General features: G+C 40.8%; 1 protein-coding gene across 1 annotated transcript in view; it reads left to right on the top strand.

Annotated features, from left to right (window-relative positions):
* LOC118936582 (receptor tyrosine-protein kinase erbB-4) overlaps positions 1-16312 on the top strand; it is a 528305-nt gene that overhangs the window by 425675 nt on the left and 86318 nt on the right. Inside the window, exons 15-16 of the mRNA XM_090216042.1 lie at positions 7536-7690; positions 13742-13786. Of these exons, the coding sequence (XP_090072168.1) occupies positions 7536-7690; positions 13742-13786 (200 nt within the window). The remainder of the gene's footprint in view (positions 1-7535; positions 7691-13741; positions 13787-16312) is intronic.

The raw sequence follows: 16312 nt of genomic DNA, 5'->3' as shown, positions 1-16312 counted from the left end.
TCATAGACTGCTCTCTCTACTACCGCATGGCAAGCGGTACCGGAGTGCCAAGTCTGCAACCAAAAGGCTCCTGAACAGCTTATACCCCAAGCCCTAACTACCCTGACTATTTGCATTGACCCCCTTTTTATTTGCACTGACTCTCTTACACCGGCTCGATGCACACTCACTGGATACTACCCATACACTCCAGCACACACACACACACACACACACACTCACTGGATACTACCCATACACTCCAGCACACACACACACACACACACACACTCACTGGATACTACCCGTACACTCCAGCACACACACACACACACACACACACACACTCACTGGATACTACCCACACACACACACACTCACTGGATACTACCCACACACTCCAGCACACACACACACACACACTCACTGGATACTACCCACACACACACACACACACACACACACACACACACACACTCACTGGATACTACCCACACACTCCAGCACACACACACACACACACGCACAGTCTTGTACACCTAATCTTGTAGGGACACACACTTCAGTCCCAATCAAAATCATAGTTTCCCTAATCTAACCCTAACCCAAAAACCTAACCCACACTTTCACATACGCTGCTGATACTCTGTTTATTATCTATCCTGATTGCCAAGTCACTTTTACCTCTACCTACATGTGCCTACTACCTCAACTACCTCGTAGCCCTGCACATTGACTTGGTAGTCCTTGTATGTAATATTGTTATTTTATTGTGCTACTATTTCTTATTTCTGTGCAAATGTTTCTTACTTTTTAACTTTGCATTGTTGAGAAAGGGCTCAAGTAGGGCTCAAGTAAACACTTCACGTTAAAGGCTACACTTGTTGTATTATCTAAGACAATTAAGCTGGAACAAAGATTTCAGTAAAAGGTGCAAAAAATCTAACTAACTGATTGGATTAGTTGAGAAAAATACATGTGATTTCTCTTTGTGTAGAATAAGATTAATCAATCAATCAATGTACATGCACAAACATAGATATTGAAACAAACAATTCCAAAAAATTCACCTGCTGTAGAGCATGCTGGGAAATTAATGATGGGCATAGTTTTGATTCAAAGTGATGTTTTGTTAGTTTCAGGTCCCTGTATAAGGGTAAAACGAGGAACTCAAAATAAGGCCTTTTGAAAGAAGTATGGTATTGTGTGACATATGTATATATTTTTATGATGAAATCTTAGCTTAGGATCTCACTTGGTGAAGTTCACAGCACTGAAAATGGATGAATGCAACAACCATGTTTCTGTTACTAACAAATACAGTCATGGGTGGTAACTCTGCAATTTACTCGAAAGGCAAGGCACTCTGGGAAATATTTGAATAGGGATATACACTATGCAGTGTGTTCATTTAGCATTGTTCTGGTGTCCATTTGGGTCCACAGACTCAACACTTTCAGTGTTGATTTGACACTCACCGTGTTAATTCATTTATTTTTGTAACAGTGGATAATTTGCTGTGTATGTATTCTATAGTTATAACAATAAATAATTGACATCCAACTCAGTTCAGTAGGTAACAGCATCCACCTATCACTGCCATTATACTATCAGTAGAAATACCTTTCTTCCAAATAGTCGCTATCAGCAAAAACACTTGTATTTATTTTTACATGTTTTATTTAATCTTTATTTAACTAGGCAAGTCAGTTAAGAACAAATTCTTATTTACAATGACGGCCTACCAAAAGGCAAAAGGCCTCCTTCGGGGGCTGGGATAAAAAATACAATAAAAAAATAAAACACATTCCTCATATTGTGTTTACATATTGTGTTTAAACTGCCAGTTAATTACATCTCTCTAAAGCTTTTCTCTCTGATGTGCATCATAAACTGAAATCACTAGTGACCACAAACAAGAGTTGCATCCCAAATAGCACCATATTTCCTACATAGTGCACTACTTTTGACCAGAGCCCTATGGGCCCTGGTTAAAAGTAGTACACTACATAGGGAATATAGTACCATTTGGGATGCATTCAATGTCTTCTATTGCCCTTGAATCATGATTAATTGTATTGTCAGTTAAAGTGTGTCTGCGAGCTTCACAATATATTTTATTTCATGTTAACTTATAGGGAAAGTGGCATGTGTTTACAACAAACTGTGTGTGTGTGTGTGTGTGTGTGTGTGTGTGTGTGTGTTTGTGTGTGTGTGCGTGTGTGTGTGTGTGTGTGTGAAAGAGTGCACACGTGTGCGGACCTGAGTGAGTGTGTACGTACGTGATTGTGTGCTTCCATATATCTGTTTGTGAGTTTGCGTACATGATGTGTGTGTCCCTGTTGACTCTCCGCTTGTCTCAGGCTGTGTGATGATGCTCTTTGTCCTTCATCTCCAGTCTAGACAAGATATTCATTCACAACCTCCATCCCTGCTCTCTGCCTCTTTCTCTCTTCTCTCATCTCTCTGATCCCGTCTCTCTTATTTCTCCTCTCTGCTCCTTTGTCTCTTCTCTCCTCTCTTCTCTCTGCTATCTTCTCTCGCCTCCCTTCTCTTCTCTTCTGCTCTCTCGTCTCTCTTCTCCCGTCTCTCTTGTCTCTTCTCCTCTTTTCTCTCTGCTCCCTTCTCTCTTCTCCCCATCTCTCTTCTCTCTGCTCCCTTGTCTCTTCTATCTTCTCTCTGTTCCCTTCTCCCATCTCTCTTCTCGCTGTTCCCTTCTCCCTTCGCTCTACTCTCTGCTCCCTTCTCCCTTCTCTCTGCTCTCTTCTCCCTTCTCCCTTCTCTCTGCTCCCTTCTCTCTGCTCCCTTCTCTCTGCTCCCTTCTCTCTGCTCTCTGTTCCTCCTGTGCTCTTTATTGTTTATTCAGTCAACACCCCTTTAGGCTTCAATCTCACTACACACAATGTACTCAAGCTCTCTCACACACACACACACACACACACACACACACACACACACACACACGGATGAGTATTACTGTGGACTAGAGACTTATCTTCCATCTCTGTGGAGTCGTAGAACATTGAGACAAATCAGACAGGTTGGCCAGCAGGTTGGTCGGTTTGTTAGGCATATGACGTGAACGTCTAGCAACCTAAACCAAAATGTATCGGCACCGACCATTTTGCTGGAATTGTTTATAAACAATAGGTGTTGGTGAACGACCCCCAGCCAGAGCACCCTCTGAGGGCAGACTTAGCAGAAGAATACTCAAAGGACCGGAAAAAAATCTTTAAGAACGCAGAAGAGTTTACTACTAGAGAAATGTGAAGTTTTAAATGAAATGCATTTGCCAATATACAGTGCTTTCGGAAAGTATTTTATTTTTTATTTAACTAAGCAAGTCAGTTAAGAACAAATTCTTATTTTCAATGACAGCCTAGAAACAGTGGGTTAACTGCCTGTTCAGGGGCAGAACGACAGATTTGTACCTTGTCAGCTCGGGGATTTGAACTTGCAACCTTTCGGTTACTAGTCCAACGCTCTAACCACTAGGCTACCCTGCCCCCCCTATTCAGACCCCTTTTTTCCACATTTTGTCATGTTACAGCCTTATTCTAAAATTAATTAAATATAATTTTTTTCTCATCAATCTACACACATTACCCCATAATGACAAAGCAAAAACAAGTTTTCAGAAATGTTTGCAAACGTATAAAAACTCAAGAACTGAAATATCACATTCATATTCAGACCCTTTACTTAAAATTCCAAAAGCCTGTTTTCGCTTTGTCGTTATGGGTTATTGTGTGTAGATGGATGAGGAAAAATGTATTTGTTCAATTTTAGAATAAGGCTGTAAAGGAACAAAATGTAGAAAAAGGGAAAGAGTCTGAAAACTTTCTGAATGCACTGTAGGTGATTGTTAATTGGACAAAAGATAGCAACAACATTCATAGTAGTAATAGTAGTGTTAAGGGTATGCATAATTTACGTAAATACGTAATTTTTCTCTCGCAACAGACAGGCCAAAGTAAGAACCACAAGGTGTTTGGGTTACACCAGGGTATGTGCCCATTGCTATTAAGGCTAGATTAGCTGGTGCAGGGTTTGATTATTTGGCTCTTCCCTTATTAGAACTGATAATGTCATGGGCCTGCAATGAACCAATCTAAAACAGAGAGCGAGCGAGAGAGAGAGATATGTTCATAGGCCTGCTCTTAGCCAATCTAAAAAAGACAGTTGGAGAGAGATGGAGATATGTTGAGATGTTAACATTCGTCCACAGTGCTCTTAGTAAATCTTAAACAGAGAAAAAGAGATGGCGATACACCCCTTCAAATTAGTGGATTCAACTATTTCAACCACACCCGTTGCTGACAGGTGTATAAAATTGAGCACACAGCCATTCAATCTCCATAGACAGACATTGGCAGTAAAATGGCCTTCCGCAAGAACTCAATTACTTTCAACGTGGCACCGTCATAGGATGCCACCGTTCCAACAAGTCAGTTCGTAGAATTTCAACCCTACTAGAGCTGTCCCGGTCAACTGGAAGTGCTGTTAATGTGAAGTGGAAACGGCTCAGCCGCAAAGGGGTAGGCCATCCAAGCTCACAGAAGAGTGCTAAAGCTGTTGCGCATAAAAATTGTCTGTCCTCGGTTGCAACACTCACTACCGAGTTCCAAACTGCCTCTAGAAGCAACGTCAGCACAATAACTGTTTGTCGGGAGCTTCATCAAATGGGTTTCAATGGCTGAGCAGCCGCACACAGGCCTGAGGTCACCATGTGCAATGCCAAGCATCGGCTGGAGTGGTGTAAAGCTCGCCACCATTGGACTCTGGATCAGTGGAAATGTGTTCTCTGGAGTGATGAATCACGCTACACCATCTGGCAGTCCGATGGACGAATCTGGGTTTGGCGAATGCCAGGAGAACGCTACCTGCCCCAATGCATAGTGCCAACTGTAAAGTTTGGAGGAGGAATAATGGTCTGGGGCTGTTTTTCATAGTTCGGGCCCCTTAGTTACAGTGAAGGGAAATCTTAACGCTACAGCATACAATGACATTCTAGACAATTCTGTGCTTCCAGCTTTGTGGCAATAGTTAGGGGAAGGCCCTTTCCTGTTTCAGCATGACAATGTCCTTGTGCACAAAGTGAGGTCCATAAAGAAATGGTTTGTCGAGATCAGTGTGGAAGAACTTGACTGGCATGCACAGAGCCCTGACGTCAACCCAATCGAAAACCTTTGGGATGAATTGGAATGCCGACTGTGAGCCAGGCCTAATCACCCAAAATCAGTGTCGACCTCACTAACGCTTTTGTGGCTGAATGGAAGCAAGTCCCTGCAGCAATGTTCCAACATCTAGTGGAAAGCCTTCCCAGAAGAGTAGAGCATCAAAGGGAGGACCAACTCCATATTAATGCCCATGATTTTGGAATGAGATGTTCGACGAGCAGGTGCCCACGCACTATTGGCCATGTAGTGTATGTCATGTTCATAGGCCTGCTCTGAGCCAATCTAAAATAGAAAGAGAGAGATGTTGAGATGTTACATTCAAACCTAACTCTGAACTGGGGTTAGTCGTTTGCCTCATGCAGTCTACTAGCTATTATCAAATTCAAATAACTTCCTGAACATATTTTTGCCAACCAAATTGCACTCTATATAGTGCGCTACTTTTTAAAGGGGCCCATGGGGACTAAATAGGGAATGAGGTGTAATTTGAGCACCATGACTTACTTACTATACATGATCCTAGAGCTTTACTGTTGTTCCCACCTGTCAGGTTCAGGCTTAGCGTTATTCTCTGATGGAAACGAGAGTACAGGAGGTAAACAAATGGATTACATCAATCATGTTATGACAACAGAAGCCATGGCAATGACATTATATTCCACATTGTGCTCCTGTTATGCTTTGAGTTTGTAATAATATCAGTCACACTGATAGGATAGGCGGTTGAGAGAGAGAGGCTAAGTTCGACCATGATGCGTGAACCCATGTTTTTCTAGGCTAACGTAAGGCTTGATTTTGGATTCAGCATGTGTCTACTCCCTGGCCTCTCCTCCAGCTCTCCTCCTCCTCTCCTCTGGCCATATGTTGTTCAGATGGCCCCTCTGGCCCAGATGGACTGTCACAGCCTGCTAATTGATTAACATGCAGCTCTCTTGCTCTCTCCCTCAATTCAATTCAAAGGGCTTTATTCGCATGGGAAACATTGCCAAAGCAAGTGAAATAGATAATAAACCATCAGAAATGAACAGTAAACATTACAGTCACACAAGTTTCAAAATAATACAGACATTTCAAATGTTATATTAGGGCTGTGTTGTGTTGTAACAATGTGTAAATATTTTACAAAAGGGAAAATAAATACACATAAATAATGGGTTGTATTTACAACCCTGGCTACCCTTTTCTTGTGACAACAGGTCACAAATCTTGCTGCTGCGATGGCACACTGTGGTATTTAACTGAATAGATGGGAGTTCACACAAAATATGATTTTTTTATGTTCTGTGTAATCTGAGGGCAATTGTTCTCTCTCTCTCTCTCGCTCTCTCACACTCTCTCTGTCTCTCTCCCTGTCAATCTCTCTCTCTCTTATGGGGATGATGTGCATGGTGTACACTGTTGGGCGCTAGCTAGTGATACAACGATGGACAACATCACTAAGGAAGAGTAGCTGTCGTTGCCATGCCATCATTATCGTTTCCCAATAAGGGAGAAGTGTTTACAGGGGGTGTTTCGGCAACAGGGGTGCAGTATGTTGTGGTAGACCATGATGCACTGTGTTTGCTGCAGTCTCAAATAAATTAGTTTGGTTATGAGATGAGGTTACTGGCTATAGTAAAGCCTTTGCCTTTCAACGCCATGGGTATAACACTCATAAGACAACTAATTGAGTACCAGCTTCATTGTTATAACTGTGAAGGTACTTAATTTGCATATTTATGCCTACAGTACACACACACACACACGAGCACTTACACACACATCCTCTCAGACACACTCGTACATATATGCACATTTGCACAAAACGCCTCCACATAACGATGCATATGTATTTATTTCTGTTCTGTTCTGCACCTTAAGGTGTTCCCTGTTGAGCTCTCTCTGTTGCCTGTATTGATACCCTTACAGACCCATACAGTGAGGCCCCTTCAGCTGCCTCCCTCTATTCCCTCCCCTACCCTGCCCCTCCCCTTCCTCCCTTCCCTTGCCTCTTCTAGCCCATATTAACCTCATAAATCGTGTCTGTGCTGATTGTTATGGTCATTGTGTGTGCTGTGAGGGATGGTTATTATCTCCAGCTCTACTTGCTGGTGTTTTATGTGTCTCGTCTTCCTCCTTTCCTCACTCCCACAATCTTCTCTCCTCTACTATCGCTCGTCTTTATCCCTCTTTCTCTCTCTCCTTCTCTCTTGCTCCCCATTTTTTTTCTCTCTCTCTATCTCTCTCTGTCTCATATCTCTCTGTTATCTCTCTGTTTCTCTCACTCTTCCTTTCTCCCCTGTCCTTGCTTGCTCTCATTTCCTATTACTATCACATCTCTAATATTTATCTTCCTTCCCCTCTGTCTCTCCCTCACTTTATCTCTGTCTCTCTCAGGGTCCGGATCACTGTGTGAAGTGTCTCCACTTTAAAGATGGTCCTAACTGTGTGGAGAAGTGTCCCGACGGCCTTCAAGGGGCCAACAGCTTCATCTTTAAATATGCCGAGGCCAACAACGAGTGTCATCCCTGTCACTCCAACTGCACTCAGGGGTGAGCTAAATTCTATATACTGTATGTCTGTGTCTTGGCTCCCAGCAGCATGTGCACGTTTGCGTTGTTGTGTGAATGGTTGCGTATCGCATCAGCCGTCTGAATGACGAATGATCCTAGGAGGACAGAGTACTGTTCATTTACTTCTACAATACCTTTGTCTAACAGGCAACACAAGGGCAGACTGATCCCCATTGTAAGGCCAATTTCAACATTATAACAAGAGGAAAACAATATCTGTTTCATTTACAACACAACAGCTCTCTGGATCACTCTCTGGAACACACACACACTATGAATTCATCAGTAGCAGAGTAAAGCACAAATGCAAGCCCGGGAAAGTACACACACACACGGATGCACGCATGTTAGCAATGTACGCACATACGCACACACACTGCTATGCTCCTCTAGGTGCTGACCTCACATAACTATGAACCCGTATCCAGCCAAGGTTTATCAGCGTCTGTAGACTACACGGATGATAGAAACACACACGCACACATGCACGCACACACATGAACTGCAAAACACCCTGGTGCGAGAGAAAGAGAGAGACAGATGCCCAGGCGGTGAGCTGAGCTGAGCAACAAACCCAACCCTCAACACTACACCCACCCAAGCCCCATCCTTTGACCTAAGAGGCATGTATCAGATGCTCATCATGCTTTGCTCAAACCTACTGTCATGGTGCGAGCCTAAATCATACAAATAACACGACTCGTCACAATGGAACACAAGATTTTTACTATCTCATTCTGGAATATACAAGGTCTGAAGTCATCTGCTTTTGGCCTAAAAAAGCGAAAACAGACTTCACAAAATAAATGAGAAGTACAGAAATGTACATCCTGCAAGAAACATGTTATAAACGAGATTGACCCACTGGTTTCCCTCTAGGTTACAGAGAGCTGGTAGTCTCATCTACTAAACTACCAAGTGTTACACAGGGAAGCGACTCAGGGGGTATGCTAATTTGGTATAGATCAGACTTAACCCACTCCATTAAATTAATCAAAATAGGAACGTTTTACATTTGGCTACAAATGAAAAGGAAATAATTTCAACAGAGAAAGATGTCTTCCTGTGTGCTACATACTGTATATCCACCACTAGAATCCCCACACTTTAATGAAGACCAATATCAACCTTTTCCAGGCACAGGGACATGTACTAGTCTGTGGTGACCTCAACACCAGAAATGGGCAAGAACATGACTCCCTTAGCACACAGGGGGACAAGCATCTAGATACAACTATGTCAAAACAACACACAAAATTGGGTCTCAACTTTTGCAGCTCTGGCATATGCTGGGACTATTCATAGTCAATGGTAGGCTTTGAGGAGACACTTATGGTAGGTACACCTACGGCTCATCCCTTGGTTGTAGTACTGTGGACTACTTTATCACTGAACTCGACCCAGAGTCTCTCAGAGCGGTCACAGTCAGCCCACTGACACCTCTGTCAGATCACAGCAAAATCACAATCTACTTGAAAAGAGCAATACACAATCATGAGGTATCGAAGCCGAACAAACTGCATGATTTTAATAAGAAATGCTATAGATGGAAGGAGGGTAGTGTAGAAAGAAACCTGCCAAAAAACTATTGGCCAACAATAAATCCATTCCCTCCTAGACAACTTCCTGGACAAAATGTTTCCCTGCAATAAAGAAGGTGTAAACGTAGCAGTAGGAAGACTTAACAGCATATTTGACCTATCAGCTACGTTTTTTGAGAAATGGTTTATTGAAGAATGCCCCAAAATGTATGTAGAATCCAATCCAACAAAAAACTCAGAGACCCAGAAAACCAGAACGTATGCCTTCAGTATGGGTAAACACTAGAACAGTACAGAAATACATTAAGAAAAATAAGGACTACCATGTCAGAAAACAGCTCAATGTGATGTAACATGTATGAATCACATCTGGGAAAATTGGAACACACTAAATAGACAACAACATGAAAGCTATCTATCCAAAATGTATGGATAAACCTATTCACCAATCTGTTTGGCCATATACTGTACAGTGCCTTCAGAAAGTGTTGATACCTCTTGACTTATTCCACATATTGTTGTGTTGCATCCTGAATTCATTGTTTTTATCAACAATCTACACAATACCCCATAATGCCAAAGTGAAAACATGTTTTTAGAAATGTTTTCAAAGTTATTGAAAATGAAATGCAGAAATATCAAATTTACTTAAGTATTCACACCCATGAGTCAATACTTTTCAGAAGCACCTTTGGCAGTGATTACAGCTGTGAGTCTTTCTGTGTAAGACTCTAAGAGCTTTCAACACCTGGATTGCGCAACACTTGCCAATTATTATTTTCAAAATGCTTCAAGCTCTTTTAAATGGATTGTTGATCATTGCTAGACAACCATTTTCAGGTCTTGCCATAGATTTTCAGTAAATTTAAGTCAAAACTGTAACTCGGCCACTCAGGAACATTCACTGACTTCTTGGTAAGTAACTCCAGTGTAGATTTGGCCTTGTGTTTTAGGTTATTGTCCAGCTTAAAGTTCAATTCATCTCTGTGTCTGCTGGAAAGCAGACTGAACCAGGTTTTCCTCTAGGATTTTGACTGTGATTAGCTCCTTTTCTGTTTTATCCTGAAAAACTCCCCAGTCCTTAATGATTACAAGCATACCCATAACATGGTGCAGCCACCACTATGCTTGAAAATTGGAGAGTGGTACTCAGTAATGTGTTGTATTGGATTTGCACCAAATGTAACACTTTGATTTCAGGACAAAAAGTGAATTGCTTTGCCACATTATTTTGTAGTATTACGTTAGTGCCCTGTTGACAACAGGATGCAACTTTTGGAATATTTCTATTCTGTACAGGCTTCCTTCTTTTCACTCTGTCCATTAGGTTAATATTGTGGATCCATCCTTAGTTTTCTCCTATCACATACATTAAAACTATAACTGTTTTAAAGTCATCATTGGCCTCATGGTGATATAAATCCCTGAGTGGTTTCCTTCTTCTCCAGCAAATGAGTTAGGAAGGACACCAGTATCTTTGTAGTGGCTGGGTGTATTGAGGCACCATCCAAAGTGTCATTAATAACTTCACCATGCTCAAAGAGACATTCAATATCTGTTTTTTTTATATATATACCCATCTACCTATAGGTGCCCATCTTTGCGAGGCATTGGAAAACCTCCCTGGTATTTGTGGTTGAATGCTCAACTGAGGGACCTTACAGATAATTGTATGTGTTGGGTACAGAGATGATGTTTAAACACTATTATTGCCAACAGAGTGAGTCCATACTACTTACTATGTGACATGTTAAGCACATGTTTACTAATGAACTTGTTTAGGCCATAACAAAGGGGTTAAATACTTATTGACTCAAGACATTTCAGCACGTTTACTCCTGAACTTATTTATAATAGCCATAACAAAGGGGTTAAATACTTATTGACTCAAGACATTTCAGCACGTTTACTCCTGAACTTATTTATAATAGCCATAACAAAGGGGTTAAATACTTATTGACTCAAGACATTTCAGCAAATGTTTTATACATTTGTAAAAATGTTGATAAGCATAATTCCACTTTGACATTGTGGGGTATTGTGCATAAAAAAATACAAAATAAACAAATAACATATATAACATATAACCAAGAACAAACAATTGTACATTTACATGATAATTTGCAAAACTTAGAATCAGCTATTAAAGACTACCAGAACACACTGGATCCCCTAATTACATTGAATGAGTTACAGGACAAAATACAAACCCTCCAGCCCAAAAAGGCCTGTGGTGTTGATGATATACTAAACTAAAATATACAGATCACAAATTCAAATTGGCTATACTTAAACTCTTCATAATTATCCTCAGCTCATTTGGACTCAAGTTCTGATCACCCCAAAGACCAATTTGACCCCAATAATTATAGTGGAATCTACGTCAGCAGTAACCATGGAAAGATCCTCTGCAACAGCAGACTCCAACATTTTCTGAGCAAATGTCAAATTGGCTTCTTACCAAAATATCAGACGACAGGCCACAAATACACCCTGCACTCTCTAATTGACAAAAAAAAGGAAAGTCTTCTTATGCTTTGTTGATTTCAAAAAATATTTTGATTCAATTTGACATGAGGGTCTGCTATACAAATTAATGGAAAGCTGTGTTGGGGAGAAAACATACAAGATTCTAAAATCATTTTTTACAAACAACAAATGTGCAGTTAAAATTACCAATAAACACACATACTTGTTTCCTCAGAGCCGTGGGGTGAGACAAGAATGCAGCTTGAGCCCCACCCTCTTCAACATATCTATCAAAGAATTGGCAAGGGCACTAAAACAGTCTGCAGCGCCCGGCCTCACCCTGAAAGACTCTGAAGTAAAATGGTTACTGTTTGCAGATGATCTGGTGCTTCTATCTCCAACCAAGGAGGGCGTTTTGTTTGCCTGCACATATTGTGTCAAACCTGCACCCTGATGGTAAATCTCAGAAACACAAAAATAATGGTGTCCCAAAAAAAGACCGTTGCCCTAGAGCACACAAAGAATTATACCAATGCAAAACCCCAAACAATGCAGGCAGAGCAGAATTAGGACTATACCTGCTAATTATCAAAATAAAAAAAAGCTGTTTAATTCTACAACCACCTAAAATGAAGTGATGCCCACACATTCCATCACAAAGCCCTCATCTACAGATTAACCTAGCGAAGAGTCCCCTCAGCCATCTTGTTCTGGGGCTCTGTTCACAAGCACAAACAGACCCCACAGAGCCCCAGGACAGCAACACAATTAGACTTAATTAAATTATAAGAACACACAAATATAACTATTTGATACACTGGAAGAATCAACCAAAAAATTGAACAAACAGGAAAGTTGTCTGACCCTAAACAGAGAATACACAGTGGCAGAATACCTGACCACTGGGATAGACCCAAAATTAGGAAAATCCTTGACTATGTCCAGACTATGTACATTAACTTCCTTGCTATTGAGGCCGCCATAGGCAGATCTGAAGTGGAAACTGAGATGCACTTCCTTACTTCCTGCTAAAGGTATGACCATTTCAGAGACGCATACTCTATTTTCCACAGATCACACCGACCTACAAAGAATTAGAAAATGAATCAAACATTGATAAACACCCATATCTGTTAGATGAAATACCGCAATGGGCAATCACAGCAGCAAGGTTTTTGACCCGTTGCCATGAAAACGGGGCAACCAGTGGAGCACAAACATATTCATACTGCAACTTTGTGCACATTGTTAAAAACATTATCTGATAATATAATATTTATAATGGCTTAATCCTTTTGAAACCTTTGTTGTTTTTAGTTTCTTCTCACTTTTGTTTATTGTTTACTTCACAGAGAAATAGAGACATAAATATATATATATATATATATATATATATATATATATATATATATATATATATAGAGGGAGAGATAGGCAGAGCATGAGATAGAGGGAGACAGGGACACAGAGAAAGAGAGCAAAAGAGAGACTTAGGGAGGGAGAGAGGGAGAAATTCCACTCTCCATCTGCTCTTTGAGTGCTGTGAATCCTACGATTGTAATTTTCAGCTACAGAAAGAAGGGGCAGATATATTTTGGTATTGCAGTCAGTCAGTTCACCGGGCTGGCCCCGTCACGTCTTTGTTCTATTTCCTGCTGAGCGGCAGGCTGGCAGCTCACTGCTCCATGTACACATAACGACGTTGTTAAAAAACACAATGCAGTGGAAATGCCATCTTGACACTCTATCCCAGGAAGTCCTTCAGTTCAGACAGATTGAAATAGATTCAGAGATTCTCTCTGTTACCATTCCTTTCCCTCTTAACAACAAATAGCCTCACCATGCAGTGTCCTGACTCCCGAACGTGCCCCTTCATCTCTGGGACTGACATGACTGTTTTTTTCTGTGGACAGACACTCAAGGCCAATGTCCAGTCGAGTGATTGATTGATTGTGATCGAATGGATGACTGACTGATTTATTCTGTTGCTTCATTAACTCTGTTCCTTTCCCTCATCCAGGTGTATTGGACCCAGACTGCAGGACTGTATTGGCATGATGGACAGGTAAATATCTCTTCAAATCCCTACTGTCACTCACTTCTCTGTCCCCAGGACAGACTGCATACACAGAGACACAAGTTCAACTTTGATTTATTTGCGATTTGTATGTACACGTTAATGCATTTAAATGTATCTTTGACGAGGGCTCAATAGTAAAAAGATGACACACACACACACACTTCTCCCCAGCAGAAAATGTCATGACAACCAACTGTTCCCACTGAGCAAGGCTTATATTTATTGCTACAGTGGTTCCTCCTTTAAAAGTTGCGAGCTTACATCGCAGGACTTAGAGGTACCCAGCGTCACGGCTTCATTGCTCCAGACCACCACAAGGGGGAGTTAGAACACTAATTATGCATTTGAGTCCCAAGGTTTTTATATGACCAATCATAGTGGTTCCAATAACTAATTTGATGCGGGCCACCAGTCACAGGTGACTTTCTTCAGCAAAGATGGCTGACAAAACATTACGGTGGAAGCAAATGTAAGTAATTATAACATGAGTCAAGCAAAACATGTGCAATTGAGAGGAATGTTGTTAATGTAGAGACAAACGATTGTGCATATTTTTTTGTCATACAGTTAATTTACAGAAATCACTATTTAGCCAGTTTGCTGACTAGCTAGCTAGTGTTATGACATGAGTATGAAATTGTAATTCATGTTTTGGGACTCCTGAGAAAACCAGGCTATCTATTGAAACAGTGGATGTAAGAATCTAGCTAGCTAAAGCATTTCCTGCAAATTGAATGTACAATTGTGTTAGCATGCCCTGCTTATATCAGCAATGCAGCTGAAGTAACATAGCTAGCTAACTATGTACCTGTGTATTGGTGGTTAAAATAACTGCCTATGGATGTGTCTGAATGGCATTAATGAAGCCTATGGATTGAGTAGAATATAATAACTTTGTGCCAAGGATGAAAGTCGTATATACATGTAGTTATCACCACACATGAGATCCACACATTGCAGCATGTACATTGAATATATTCACTGATCATGTACTCTTCTTTGGCAAATAAAGGTGCGGTTCAGGTATGAATCTCTGTGACACATTTTTTTTCAGTCAAATCCAATACCAGGTGTATCAAACTACATTATTTGAATGATGCTGTGTCTACATGTATGTATTACAATTATACAATTCAACAGTGTTTACCACTCCTTCTCCTGGGACATAAATGATTACACATTGTAACTATGCAATAGACTAGAACCATGATTTAAGTAAACGCTAATTTGTAATTCATATATACAGAAAATAAACAGTACAATACACTTCCTGTGCATATCTACCTCCATCTATCTGAGGACACAGGATACAGTAGGTAGAGTATTTCAATGAGATACTTCATTTCAACCAGTGGAGAATGTGAAACGCTATATTGAAAGTTCATTATCCAGGTGAAATTAATACATAATACACGCATTATAAATATTATAATATTATGTTATGAATACAAGTTCAATCTGTACTTCAATGCACATACGATGTACATTCTAAAAAAAACAGAAAGAAAGGGGTGGGGAGAGGGGTGTAAAAGACAAAGGGAAAGAGGTAAGAGCAGAAGAGCCGGGAAGACAGCATATGACTAATGAATGACCTACCCTAATATTCTCTCAGTTCATCACAATTACATAGTGTCTCTAGCGGTGTCTCTTAACCAGCCCTGGGCCCCCAGTTGGCCCGAAGGTTATCTGTGGCGATGACGGGACTGACTTCCTCTCTCACATCAACATATACCTGCAGACGAGAGACAGATGGATAGAGAGAGAGCATGATTAAGCTTTGTTTTTTAAATTCTAACACTGTCAGTCATCATAATCATCATGAGGTGAAATACAAAACTGACCTTGGATCATTAACTCTGGGACTACTATATCTCTGTATTTCAATGTAAAGCACCTCTTTAATAATACTTCTGTTGACCCGACCAAGTGACCTCTCACCTATGATTATGCTGTGCCCTCTGTGTCAGCTAGTTCAGATGTGGGAGGGGTTCACCAACACAGCTGATATAACCAAGAGGATTTAGGGAAAAAGATGAAGTGAAACTGAGACTTATTGAGGAAATAAGGTGGTGAAAGAGAGTGTTCAACAGGAATCTGTGTGTGTAGTCTCACCTGGTGTCCACACTAAGTGGTACTTTATGCTCAAAAACAGACACATGAGGACAAACAATATAACATGTAATTATTAGACTTTTGGGACCTCTTCATCTGCAGACAGGCTTTCACAGCTCTCTGTATCCAAGGACAGGAAACCTCAAGAAAACAGACTTCATTATACTCAAATTAGACAGCACTGAATATGATGTTCTCTGTCCTCACTTTTAAGGACTGGAACTACACAAAATTACCTGCTCTATCCAGAATATCCTACTCTCACTTTGACAGCTGGGCCAGCTATCCTTTCACTCTCCTCCATGGCTGTTAGCTAGCTACCTACACATGTATTTTACAGTGTTAAATATATCAAGATAGATAGCTAATATGAAGTGAGGTAGCTGGTCAAATGTAATT

The sequence above is a fragment of the Oncorhynchus mykiss genome, chromosome 22 (genome assembly GCF_057628025.1).
Source record: "Oncorhynchus mykiss isolate SJ-2025 chromosome 22, ASM5762802v1, whole genome shotgun sequence".
NCBI classification, from domain to species: domain Eukaryota; kingdom Metazoa; phylum Chordata; class Actinopteri; order Salmoniformes; family Salmonidae; genus Oncorhynchus; species Oncorhynchus mykiss.
The sequence above is the reverse complement of the archived record's forward strand: the minus strand, read 5'-3'. Positions and strand labels throughout refer to the sequence as shown.